The sequence below is a fragment of the Haliaeetus albicilla genome, chromosome 11, assembly GCF_947461875.1.
Source record: "Haliaeetus albicilla chromosome 11, bHalAlb1.1, whole genome shotgun sequence".
Lineage (NCBI taxonomy): Eukaryota > Metazoa > Chordata > Aves > Accipitriformes > Accipitridae > Haliaeetus > Haliaeetus albicilla.
Genome location: NC_091493.1, coordinates 27,047,540 through 27,060,998, shown reverse-complemented (window position 1 = coordinate 27,060,998; position 13,459 = coordinate 27,047,540). Strand labels below are relative to the sequence as shown.

Below are 13,459 nucleotides of genomic sequence, written 5' to 3'. Positions count from 1 at the left end.
AACAAATCGAGAAACAACCTGGCAGCCTGTGACCCCCCCTGGCACAGAGACTGCAGCGCTTGCACCACTGCCTCGACATCCCCGGTGCGGGCACCAGTCCCATCTGATAGACGCAGATCTGTGCTGCAAAAGAGGGGGGAACCAGCTCTGACGAAGAAAGGCGACTCATCCTGGCCTTCCCAGGCTGCCCGCTGTGGGATGCTGCGGGGCTTGCCTCCAGCTGGGGGGCCGCCAGAGCGTCCCCCCTCCCCACCCGGTCCAGGCTTTTCCTATATAAACAAAAAAAAAAAAATAAGGGGGGAGGGGGCGAGAAAACCATCCCTGGGATGCGTTGCACAGGGAGGGTGAGCGAGGGCTGGGAGGCAGCAGGCTTTGGGAAGAGGCAAAGGGAGTTTATTCACCGGAGCCGGACTGTGCCCCGGCTCCTTGCCAGGCTCTGCCAGGAGCAGGTTGCCGTGGGACGAGCCCAGCAGGGGTGGGGGTAGAAGAGGGTATTTGGCTGTGGGAGCCCGGGCCGCACGGGGCACGAAGCAAGCACAGCCCAGGCTCTCACTGCTCAGGCACGTCCCGGAGGGACGAGGGTCAGCTGGGGAGCCCAAAGCTCCCAGCACTGGGCAGCACGGCCTCACGCTTTTGGCGGAGCTTGCCGATTTTTGCTTCTGTCCTGAGGCTTGCTCGGGCTTCCTGCCCCAGGAAGTTTTCGATGACTACATGTAACGCAGAAGCTTAACTGTACCTCAGCCTTCCTTAGCCTCAAGTTAGGCAGGTACGAGCTCTGAGAGCAGGCTGCCAGCAAGCACCAAGAGACAGAATTCCCTCCTCTTCCTCCATCTTCAGCCAACACCCATCCATGGGGTTGTACAAACATGCAACGACACGGTGCAGGAAACCACGGGTGTTCCTAAAGGCAGAGTTTGCATCGTTGGAGCCGAAGAGTCCCTTGGGAACACTGAGGCGATGCTGCAGTACCCACCGGTCCCAGGAACCCCCGTTGTGCCCAGGGGACCCTCTCGCTGAGCCACAGCACGGTGCTCTGCAGTGCCTGTCCCCAGGCAACACACCCCAAGGCCACCAGGATGCCCACCGGGTCTCTGGCCTCGGAGCCAATTTCAGCAGCTGAAAACATGCCGTGTAAGCACCGCTGTGCTGCCATGGACTCTGGCAAAAACAGACTTCAGGTATTATTGGCATCAACACTTAAAGCACATTGTAAAGAAAAACACTGAGCAGTGGATTGACACTAATTTGCTCTCAATCCTGCCGCATGGTTTGCAACTCAGTTTCGAAATGACGTATTCAGGACTGCCATAGAACACTCACCCCTTATAGCTGGAAATGGGTGGGTTTTGGTGCTCCGGTGTTACAGATGCACACCTGCCCATGTCCTCACATCTCCAGCATTTTACACCCACAGTGTGTATTTGGAGAAGAGCTCTGTTTGGGCTGCACTGGCTTTCTACAAAGGGATACATGTGAGGATCAAGTACCTTTCTAAAGCTCCAAAGCTGGAGCTTTGGGAGTCCTCTGCCTGCTCGTGTTTTCCCCACTCAAGAGTCACCAGCCAGAATGCCTCTGAGGAGCTCATCTGCCCTGTGTCCTGCCCTGCATCACTCCTCCTCCCCACACCAGCTGCCCCTGGTCCAGGTCTAAAAGCCTGAAGCACCGAGAGCCACACTGAAAGTCCTGCTCCTCCTCAGGCACATGCAAGCTTAAGAGACATGGTTTGTGCCCTGTTTATGGTCTTTAAAAGCCTGAAAAGCCTCCAGGAGTCATGAAACAGGCACACCACTGCTTCTTCCTGACTTTTTAAGATTAGAAACATCAGCTTGGCTTACTGGCACTCACCTCTATGTCCAGAGAAGAAGTGGGGGGTTCCCGCACCCTTAGTGGGATGGCAGTAAGGCAAAAGCGGAGATTTTTGTCTTATGCCAACAGAAATGTTGGCAAAGGGTCTGCCACTGGCACGGGGCCGTCCCCAGGATTTACTGCAGTAAAACCCCACTCCATAAGGACTGATGTGCTTTTTGGCACCTGGTTTTGTTCCTCACACCACAGAGGAAGCTAATACGTAGAGAGTTCCTAGGGGTGGCACCGGAGTCTTTAATTCTCTTCTCAAAAGATACATGGGGTCGGTAAACACAGCTGGAAGTGACCAGCCCACAGGCAGCTGCAGTGCACAGAGAGCCAGCCCGGCTCTGGGGCAAACACAGCCTCTCTGTTACCACTCATGCTCCAGGCATCCGGGAACAAGGTCTCCTGAATCCAAATCAAAGTCCTTCATTCTTAAGAGCACCCTAAGACACAAAATGAAAAGCCATCTTCATCAGTTTTTCTGATGGAAGAGATAGGCTGTGACAGGCAAAGGAGTGAGATTCTCCTAAACCTTGTAAGGTAAAAGTGCCCACCTCAAATGTGTGGGTAAAATACTGAAATGAGCACCACTTGTCTTGCTCTGTCATCTGTATCCAGCACAGTGCTACATACCTCCAGTTAAAAAAACAAAACCACAAACTAAAGAAAAAGCTTGTTCTTAACTCACAAAATGATACACATACACATGGGCAAGTTATCAGAAAAGGCATTATATTTTGGTTTCCACCTTATTTAAAACTGATTTTGGTTTTCAATCAATCAGATCTTTCTATGTCTGTGTTCAGTTTTCAATTTTTTTTCCCCATAACAGTAATGATCTGGATGATCATAATTATAAAAGGGATGGGGAGAAAACCCGAGAACAAGATACATAGTCTGAACTGTGCTCTCTTCCACACGAGCACTCTAGGGAATGTTAGTTTCAGCTCTTTGTGGTTTTTTTTTCCTTCAGGTTGTTACTAACAAAATCTCTACCGTTTATTAAAGCAAAGCTACAGTAAATTTTCTTGCAGTCTTACAGCAGGCTTTCATATTACCAGTAGGACTCGCATGCATGTATTGCAGTCACACACACACGCTCACAGACATTATACAGTAGCCAGTTGCCACCATAAAAAAAAAAAAAAAAAAAGAGAGAGAGAAAGAAAAAGAGAACAGACATTCATTTCTTTTAAGTGGTCAACATTAGAATCGCACCAAACTTTTGGATCAAAAAAAAAAATACTGCACAGGTCTTCCACATCTACATGGTAAGTCATCCCTTTGCAATGGACGGAGCTCTCGTCTCCATTTGTTCAACATGCATCGCTGAAGCTTGAAGGCACGCTGGCCAAAGAGAGCCCTGTTCTTTTTTTGTCATCTTAACTCAAGTGTGCTGCTCTCGGGGTACAAAAAAAGGAAAAAAATAAAGCCAAGCCCTTTCGCAGCACACCGGGAGAAGGTCATTCGGAGACCACAGTACTTGGAAGGCAGCCCAGCTGCCTGGATTCTACTTCTAACTGTGCTCTTAGAGGCATTGAAGGAATACACTTGTCTTTAAAAATTACATATAAAGGCAAACTTCTGCAAACCCTTTATTTTCAAACTGCTTATGGTAGACTAACACTCATTCTGGAAGAAACTGGTCCTTCAGTCATCATCTTCAAGTGGAAATTTCCTACCTGCTGTCTTAAACACTGAAGCACCAGAGATTATAGGGCTGATGTGTTCAGGCATTCATCAGCTTCAGGAAAACTTAACACCAAAAAAAAAAACCAAACAAAAAAACCAAACCCCAAACAGACAAACAAAAAACCCCCACCAAACTAAGATGAAAATAAATCCCCAATGCCTCAAGAGCACTATATCAAACCAGAACTCTTGGGCTACTGACTGCCGGCCCTGTCAGAAGCTGCTTGCTTCTGGGAAGACACCTGGAGGTTGAAGCCTTACGGTGATTTTGCATCCTCCCAGGGTGAGATTTGCTGAGCTTTACTGATTGCGAGATAAAGCAGTGTTTCAGAAAACTAAAACCAACAAACTCATAATAACCATCACCAAAATCACCATTGGGAAAATTCCATTTGTTAGAAGGTCTCATTGAGAAACATCAGTCCCTGCCCCGCAGAGCAGGATGGACACGATTAACAAAACCCAGAGTGACCCGTCCCCTGCAAGCCGGGCCTTCGAGGACTAGTCCCCGAATTATACTGGAGGGGAGAAAGAAAAACAAACTAAAAAAAGAAGATTGTATCACCTTTTCCTCCTGTTAAAGTTTTAATCCTCTTATTCCACTTTTATTTCTTTGTATTTTCCCCCGATTCTCCCTTTCACTCTGCCACCTTAGCTGGGGGAGTTATTGGTACAAGAGTTTGGAGAGTCCTGCTCATTTATTGTGTTCAAGAGTACACACACTGGCTGCCGAGGCAGGTGGTGGTGGCTGTGTTCACGGTGCTGCTCTTCCACGGCATTAAAAAGCCCTTCCTCCTCGTCCCCGTGGGGGCGGCCACTGCAGCTGTCGCAGAAGTCCAGGGGCCCGTCCAGAGCATCATCGATGAGCCCGTCAAACTCCTTGAGGTCGTCGTCATGATGGCCCCGGTTGCATACGCAGACTTCGATGCCTGAGTCACCGGTGAAACGGCGCTGCCTGCCCGGCGTCTTGTCCTTCACGTCGGGAATGGCGCTGCTCTGCTCTAAGCTCTCAGAGCTGTAACCTTTTAGCAGTTCCTCCTTGCACTCCGTATCCTTATCGGGACTGGCCCTCTCCACCAGCTCGGCTCCTGTACTGGTACCGCCGGGCTCAATGCTTTGCATTTTGGCAACTGCTCGCTCGACCAGCGTGGTGGTGGAGGGCTCAGGGTCCCCAAGGCCCGGGGACCCGGTGTTGTCAGTACTGCTGCTATTGCCACTGGGTGCTGCTGAGCTGCTCTGTGCTGGCTGCAGGTTTCTTGGTGTGTCCGGGATTGTGCTACTGCTGCCTGCTGGGACGCACTGCTGATGTAAGGCACTATATGGTGGGGGGGGTGTCGGTGGTCGGTTCACGACTTCCTCATAGGGAGGTAGTAAATAATTTGGCAAAAACCCTAAAAGTGGGAGACAAGGAGGAGAAGTTATTTCATGAACAGCTTATCTCAGGAAAACAGTCATTAGTACAGGTCAGTATGTCATTTGTGATCTACTGGGAGCTTCCTGCTGAACAGCTCAACAGGCTTTACAAGGGGTGCCAAAACTTGGCCCAAATGGAATGTGTCATGTTTTAAAGAAGCGGCAGTCATGGCACAGAAGGGCACCATTACAGGAGGAGATGGACACAGTTGGGAACAGCAGCCTGATCTCCTGGCTCTCAAGTCTATGCTTAGGGCTACCAGGTGAACCTCCCACCACCACCAACACAGCCCCATAAACCACACCAAGGGATGGCCTGCATTGGCTGAAGAGAACAACCTGGGAGATAACTTGCCAGCCCTCTCCAACACTGGCTCTCAGCTGAGTTCCCACTTTCAAGAGTAAAGATTTCATCTCACAAAGCTTTGTGCAAATATGAAGAGACGTGAGCAGTTAAAGGAACTTAAGATCCTGACTTTTGGTTGTTGTTTTAGTGCTGGATTCAGTTTTTCTGGTGCAGTCAGAATAAATTGGCGGTAGTGGCAAGAGAGTGTGGTTTATTTTACTTACAGCCCCTCAAATCTATGAAAGATTTTCTTTATTTCTTAAGAGGCAACAAAACAGTCTATATAGACAGAATGGACTTAAATATTGGAAACATTTAAAGACAGCACTGCAGTTTTTCATGTGCAATTGGGTATCCCCGGGGCTGGGGAGGAAAAGGCTGTTGGGGATTATTTCTGAGGTGGCTGCAAGAGTTTAACAAGAAAAGCAAGTTCATACATGCAATTCAACAGTCCATTGCAGGAAACTCAGTTGTGGTACCTCCAGTCAAAAGGCCAAGACTTGCTGTTCTAGTACAGCATAGCATGGCATGAAGGAGAGCACAAAGTGATTGTACTTTCCCTGAGCTGTGCACAACAGCTCCTTCATGCGAAGTCCTAGGGCTGCTCACCAGCAGCATGGTCTGGGAACAGCAGCACAGAGTGGGAGCCGGCGCGGTCCCTGCTGAGGCACCACTTCCACCAAGCCTGTGTGACTGCATTTCATGAAGCCACTTCCCACATCTCAGTCCCACCAGCAGCAAGTGCAGGCTGGAAAGGAGGAGCATCCATAAAGTCCTGAATGAGCTATTTTAAGAACCTTCCCAGAAGAACACCCAGGGAATCACTGCACTCACAGAGCCAAATCAAGGGTGGGTGTGAAGATGCTGTAGCTGGTGTGGTTCAACTCCAGACTCAAGGGGGCTCAAATGCATCCAGCAGCTGGAATATGCCACCTCCTCTCTACAAGCCAAGGTTAGGCAGCAAAGCTGCCCACCACTTCTTGCTGAGCCCAACCACTGCTCCCCACTTCCACCCAACACAGGAAACTCACTGCTGCCCTGCTCCCCACAACCTCCAGGAAAAACGTTGTGAGATACGTACGGAAATAAAATGGCAGGGCTGAATAGTTATGGGCTTCCCGGTAAGCGATCAGGTTGATCTCGTGTTGCCGCTGCTGGGCCTGGAGACGATGCTTGGTGCGTCGGTGATGGCAAACACAACAGCAGCTGAGGATGATGATGATGGTCCACACCAGCCAAAACCCTGCAGTGGGGGAGAGCAAGTGTTATCCACAGTGCGAGAGCCGCATCTAAACCCAGGAAACCCCATGACGGCAATGGAGAAGATCACTGTAAAGCCTGGATCTGAACCCCGCACCACTCTAAAGGCAGAAATTCATGTTGCGCCAGGAGGCTTTGACATGGACGTGCTTGCATGGGTGACTGCTACTCTGGCAGTCTTGACAGAATAGGGTAACTCTGTACACACTTTGGTACAATGTGGACTATGTTCAATAGGTACAACTCTGGAGGAGAACAAAATATGGAGACAGGGCTAAGCTCCCCCCCACCATCGCTCCCACCCCTTGGATATCATTTCTTCTAGCCAAAAGTATGAGCAGAGCTGTGAATAGCACTGAACTTGTCTCCCACAGCCACTTCAGTTTGAAAATAACAATCAAGACACAAAAGACACTCTGCAGATTGACCACAGAAGAAGAGAAAAACCCCAAGCACTATGTTTTGCTTTTGTTTGCACTGCTCTAATTCCCAGCCCAAATCCTTCATTGTTATGTTTAACAAAAACATACTCTTTTTACATAAATGTCTCAAAATATTTTTAAAACTTATTTTTGTATTCAATGTCTTAAATTATTCAAAATTAAATTAAACTAGCCCCCCACTCTGAATCCTCAAGAAACCTAACTTCTGCTCCATTTGTGGTCACAGCTGGTTTCTGTGTACTGTTGTACCGTACGTACACTGCTCCTTAAAAGGGAATTTTAAAAGAGCACTTCCTGAATTTTGTCCACTGCCTCCAATATGTGGAGTAACTCCCCCTTTCCGCAAATCCCCCTTCATGCTTGCATATACTAGAAAAATGTTTCCCAGACACGCTTCAAAGAGCTATAACATTCACTCCAGATTAGGCTTTTGTCTCCTGCAACTATAGCCCACAGCTCTACCTGCCTCAGAGGTGTCTGTAATCTCTACCTTTTTTAAGCCCAGTTTTTGCAGCTAAGGATTCCAGGATAGCTCCTGCTTTAGAAACATGTAGGCCTAGCAACCACTCCTCAGCAGAGATTACAACACCATTTTTCTTTCGGTAAGACCTCTGCCACTCTTCGTTATTCCCAAACAGACAGAAAGAAGACTCCTTGTGCTACAGCCCATTTTCAGCATGGCCATTCTGCCCTGTGAGATCAAACTGCTTTTTTCTCCCCAATAAAAACCTCTAGTCCCACCTTTACAATACCTTGATGTTTTCAGCATCCCCTGCCGAGTTAGTGATGTTTTCTCTGCTAAGAGCTGGGTGGGGAAAGGTGAACAGTTTAGGAATTTGAAGAATGAGAGGAGTATTGCTCTGGCTCAGGACAAAGTGCAATCCACCCATATCACCCATCTCAGAGCCCCGAACTGAGCTGTTTGTAGGTGAACTGGATAGGCCGTATCATGCCTCCGAGCGTTTTGAGCAGGGACTTTCACCTCCCTGTGTCGTAACCCAAATTCTTCATGTATTTTGGCACAGCAAACTGAAATCTCTCTCTTGCCTTGCACAAGCAATTTCCCTAATGGACTGGATTCTGCCGTATACCCGAACTTATCAAAACCTGCTATCAAATGAAGGTGTTACATGCTCCATTTTTTTTGCTTGGCTGGGAAATCAAGGTTCCTAGGCTGTTTGTCTAGCCAGCCTGCTCAGCTGTACCATGAAGGGCAGAAAGAAGACTGTGATCTTCGCTCCAGAGAAGCAAAGGACGAAGCACTTGAGATGCCCTCTGCACTTCCTTCAAACTGAGCTGAGAAAGTGTCCACTACCCTCCAAACACCCTCCTGCTTCTAAAAAAGTCTTTTTATATAAGCTAAAAGGATTGGTCTAGTCCACCCTTCCCTCCAAAGCCAGGCATTTGCAACCACCCCTGTAGCCCCCCTCACTACTAAAACCTGGGCACGCAAACCCAATACACAGTCTCGCAGTTTGAAGACTCCACCAATACACTTTATTTCTTGCTAAGAGAAGGTCCCTTGGCTCTTGCTTGCTGAAGAAGCAAGAACACACTCATCAAAACCAGGTCATTAGCACAGCACGCCACCATGCACTGAAGCAGTCCTGCAGTTCATCTTCTAAGTACTCCTTATTTTCAAAGAGCAGTCCGTGATCATGCGTTCAAAAACAATGGAAAATTACACCCAGCTATCCAGGGATTTTAGCTACAGTTATGAAAACAGATGCTTTTTAACACATTTGATCATGTCCTTTCCTAAGGACTCTAGATGCAATGGTTGCAAGCAGCACTTAGTTAGTTAAGATGTCCTGGAGAACTGCCACTGTTAAGCAATCTCAGCTGTAGCAGCCGAATTTTTCTGCAGGGAATAACTGCTCCCACCCAAGCCTGCATCCAGAAGATTAAAAAAGTATTTCTTTAGAAAACTTCTCTACCCATTCCAAAGAAATCCCAAAGTGCTTTGCAGACAAACCAATGCACAAGCTCAGAGTAGGGGTCAAAGTAAGCTCAGCCATTCCTGGGAAGACGTGCGGCAACTCTGTAAACAACAGGCAGTAACATACAACAGTTCAGGATAATAAATTAATGTTGGATCCTACTGAAACCGCAGGTGGCATTTTAAGTAAACAGGCCATAATTTACTGGATTGCAATCTGGCCATGGTGCCAGGAACAACACCTCCATTCTTGTGCAAAGGGTTCTATGCATGCTCACAACCACAAATGGATGAGATCTGTTGTTTTTCATGGGAATTTCCAGAAAAATAACCCACTAATACCACTTACTGCCTGGTTTCATTAACCACTGACACTTCCTAGAGCTTCTAGGAATTACTCAACCCCGGACTCGGCATGAGCCCAAGGACTTGCCTGGATGATCACAGGAGGTCAGCAGCATGTGCCCACACTGCCACTTGCTGGCCTGGCTTCTGGCATCCTCTTTAATGGCTTTGGCCCCACCTTGTCACACAACAGCACATCTGCACTGCAGGGCTGAAAGCCCCCCCTCAGCGCATAGGAAGCAATAGGATGGGACACCCACAGGTGCTGAGGCACACGAGGGGCTCCTCGGTTGTTGCTTGAGCAGAGGTGCCAGCGGTGAGGTGGGGTGCAGCTCTGGCTGCAAGCCCAGCATGGCGTTGGGAGCCCAGGGCCTCCATAAAAGGCTCTACAACATGCCCTAGCCAGAAGTTTGGGCACAGCTGCAATTTTGGCTGCAGAACAGAAAAACTGTAAAAGCCTAGCAAATATATAGTATGGTCATTTATTTGGAATAAAGCTATGCGTACAAGGCCAAGTGCAATTGTAAATATTATGTCCAAAAGTATGGAGCGAACAGTGAAGATGTCCAGGGCTGAGCTGTGCATTTGTACACCTGGTGATGCTTGGCTTCAAACCAGCAGCAGGGAGGTTAGCCGAGCAGACCACTGGCCCATGCACCCAGCGGCTCGTTTAGCAGGAAGGGAAGCAGGGGAATTTCAAATTCACCCAAAGACAACACTACATGAGCAGGAAACGTGGAGGCTGAGCACAGTAGCAGTACATGCTAACACCTCATTCGTGACAAAAGCAGGTACTGGCTCTGCCTCATGCTGAAAATGGGTGAGATGTGCAAAGGCAACAGAAGTTTGGCATTAAAAGGCCTCTAAAAGCTAAGTAAAACTAGGCTTCTAGTTGCCTTCACTGTCCCCAGAAGCCTTCCCCATGCTCTTCAACACGTGCCTCCTTCCCAAATGGACATGAGCTGGTTTTCAGCTGCATTGTGCTCAGCTATCGCTGCAGTCACTGGAAAAGGAGAAAAGGTTGGGATTCTTTGGGCATCCTGAGCCAAGTTTGCCATTAAATGTCTGATTTGAGAGAGAGCGTTTCCCACTGCCAATCTGGCAGTGACTGCTGGGAACAAGAGCTTGCAGCAACTTGAGGGCAACATGACAGGCAGAGAGCAAATAGGGTCTTTGGAAAAACAACTGCTGATGGACAGTATCGACAGAAGTGATGCACCAGTCTGGAGCTAAACAAGCACCAGGGGGCCATCAGACTTGAAGGCAATTTCAGGCTTGCTCTTGGTTTATGGAAGAGTCAGAAGTTGAAACACTCTCCAGTCCAAAAAAAGGCTCAGTCCTGAGAAACACTGCTATATTTTCTGTCAAATTCACTGGTGATGCCAATGGGTGGATAATGATGCAACCAATGGGTGAATCAGACACAGCCAAGGAGCTCAGTTTTGCCAAGAGATTTCCCTGCCAGAGCATCAAAACCTTTCATAAAAATAGAGAAGTACCACCAACCTCTTAACCAGCATCAGACAGGCTCAGAGCTGTAAGCTCTACATGAATGCTAAGCTCGGAGTCAGAACAGGAGCTGCAGAAAAACCTGGGGACAGAATTAGCTCCCATGAAAGCCATCTTTTGCAAGCAGAGGAAATACCCAAGAAAGAGAAGGCTGCTATGTTTACAGCACCCTTGGGAAAGGGAGCCCCATCACATGGTCATGCACCAGAGGTGTTTTCTACCAGCTATGAAAGAACATGCCAGGCTTAAAGCTTGAAGAAAAACCTTTCTGGGACATTGACCATAGTTTTGCTTAAACTTAAGAATAAAATAATATAAGAATAAAAAAAGCTGGGAGCAATGTTCAGTCTGATGCTGTACTGTATTTGCTGCCTGGGATGTTGCCATCAGCATTCCCATTGAGGGAAGCTCCTTTTACCCTGTGCAAAATGGAGAATGTTTTCTGGAGCGTTCCAAGGGTAGGAACAGAGAAATCTGCCCTCAAGTTCATGGTAAACTTGGGCAAATGCCATTGCTCTGTTGGCAGGAAGTCTCCTAAAAGCAAGCCAAAACATACTGCAAAGTGTTTTTGTGTCTGCCTGACAAGCATCTGGGTAATAGCTTTGGCTCCATGAGAGCTGGTTCTGAGCAGAAGTAGGACAGCTTCATTGACTAAAAAGCGATGTCCCAAATGGGGGCCTCACAGTCAGCCATGGCTGGAAAAAAATTGTCTTTCACAGGGCCAATGCTATCATCAAAAATAGGAGAGAGATTTAATTGTTACCACAACGTGGATGCACTTGGGTTTAATAGTGTCCTTGGCACAGAGACCGCATCGTCTCCTGCCACTTCAGACATGAGCCTGTACGAGTCCATGCTGCTGCTCAAGAATGCCAGATGAAGGATCCAGGCCATAGGCCTATGAACTTTTTAAGAAGGAAAAAAAGAAGCTGCTGAATGACGTGGTCCTCTCCTGCCCATCTCTTCCATATCTCCTGCTGCCTCCTCCACTTCTTCTTGTGCCAGCACAAAATTGTGCGCAACTGTGGTTTGAACTGGTTTGAGAGAACCAAAGCAGGTTGAAACTCATCTGCCAAACACAACAGCAGCAAGAGAAAGACTGTGACTTTCAGTGACAGTTTTATGTCAGTTTAAAATCAATGGAACTGCAGTCCCAGCCTGACCACATTGCAGGAAAAAGTTACTGAATATTTGTAGAGTACAATGGCAAAAGGAAAAAAGCTGAAGACAACTGCTCCAGCTCCTGCTCACTTGCTCCCAGACTGGTCTACCTCCTTTCGTCTGAGTTACATTAACTGCAGCTGGTTTCTAGTTTTCAGAATAGTGTCCAGTATACACGGTACACCCACTGCCATGAGGTAAGATGGAAGAAGACAGATTTCAGAAAAATACTTTGCTTATCTTGCAATGAGAGTCAACTTGAGGCAGTAAATCTGCAGACACTGTTTTTATGCCTCTCTCCTGGGGAGGGAGCCTTTGAAGAGCAATTGCTCCTGTGCTCCAGAAGACATGTTTGTTAAGTCCAGTCAATTCCAGCTGACTTACCCCTCCCAAGACATCTATGTTGGTAAAACGCATGTTGAACAGTGGTCTAACAGAGATCAGAGGGGAACATCCAGCTGAGACCATGTCCAGAACATCTGGGAACAAGATCTGGAGAACAGTCTGCACCAACAGATCTGGATATCTGGTGAGGAGCTGGGTTGGAGGTACACAAGGCAGGGGATGAAACAGCACCAGCAAGCTCTCTTGCCTTTCCTTGCTGTTTAACACAAAGCAGGTGGAAGCAGGCCACACAGGGCAAAAGTCAGTATCTGCACAGTCAGACTATGCAAGACAGCTTGCCTTCTCTTTTCAATTTGTGAATTTTACTGAGCCACACCAGAACAAGCTTAAGATGATTTTGCTGTCTGGATTAGGCTACAAAAAGTACAAGGAAATCAGGAAATAACTCCCTTGGTGACCCTATTTATCATGTTTCTGCATGGTTGTGACATCTGTTTTGTTTGCCCTATAGTTTCAGCTAGGCTTTGTCATGGAAGAGTTATTGCTGAAGCACCATCTGAGGAGCAACAGCAGCCGAAGGTGATGTTTGATACACCTAGGAAAGAGAAAGCAAGTACAATCATGCAGAAGGCTGGGTGAAATGCAAGGAACAGGGCAAATCACTCTCTGAAAAAGAACATAGTTATACTGAAGAACAAGATAACACTGGGTGAGGAAGAAAACACGGGAATGATGTGGTGTTTGAGGGTTCTGCAGACTGCAGTAAAGTCTTGGAAATGAATTCCTATTATAAAGCTGACCTGGAACATGTGTGTGGTACAGCAGTTGCTTTAGTTTTAGCAACTAACCGGATCCTTGCCAAAATTTTCTGGCAGCATGCTTTTTGGGGAAAAGAGCTGTCTAGAGATTCCAAGGGGAAGCATGCAGAGATGAGCAAAATGTTCAATATCAGCAAAAACATCAACTGTGCTGCCTGCAAACAGAACATTTTTTCCTGTACAACCCTTCCACTAGGGCCCAAATGGTCAAGATCTTCTTTTCTTTTTTTTTTTCTTTCGGAAACAGAGGGGCTCAGTATCACTGCTAAAGCAGCCAAAATGAAGCAAAATAGGCATATCCACCATCTGAATACTCACTCATCACAAATGCTGGCTT

The 13,459-nt window shown here is 47.5% G+C and overlaps 1 protein-coding gene across 4 annotated transcripts in view; it reads right to left on the bottom strand.

Annotated features, from left to right (window-relative positions):
- Nucleotides 1-2,566: 2,566 nt before the first annotated feature.
- Nucleotides 2,567-13,459, bottom strand: part of WBP1L (WW domain binding protein 1 like) — a 60,351-nt gene continuing 49,458 nt past the window's right edge. For all 4 annotated transcript variants that reach the window (XM_069796877.1, XM_069796878.1, XM_009912363.2 and 1 more), the window contains 2 exons: nt 6,384-6,545; nt 2,567-4,934 (listed from right to left, as the gene is read on the bottom strand). In XM_069796877.1, the coding sequence (XP_069652978.1) occupies nt 4,195-4,934; nt 6,384-6,545 (902 nt within the window). In that variant the 3' untranslated portion in view covers nt 2,567-4,194. The remainder of the gene's footprint in view (nt 4,935-6,383; nt 6,546-13,459) is intronic.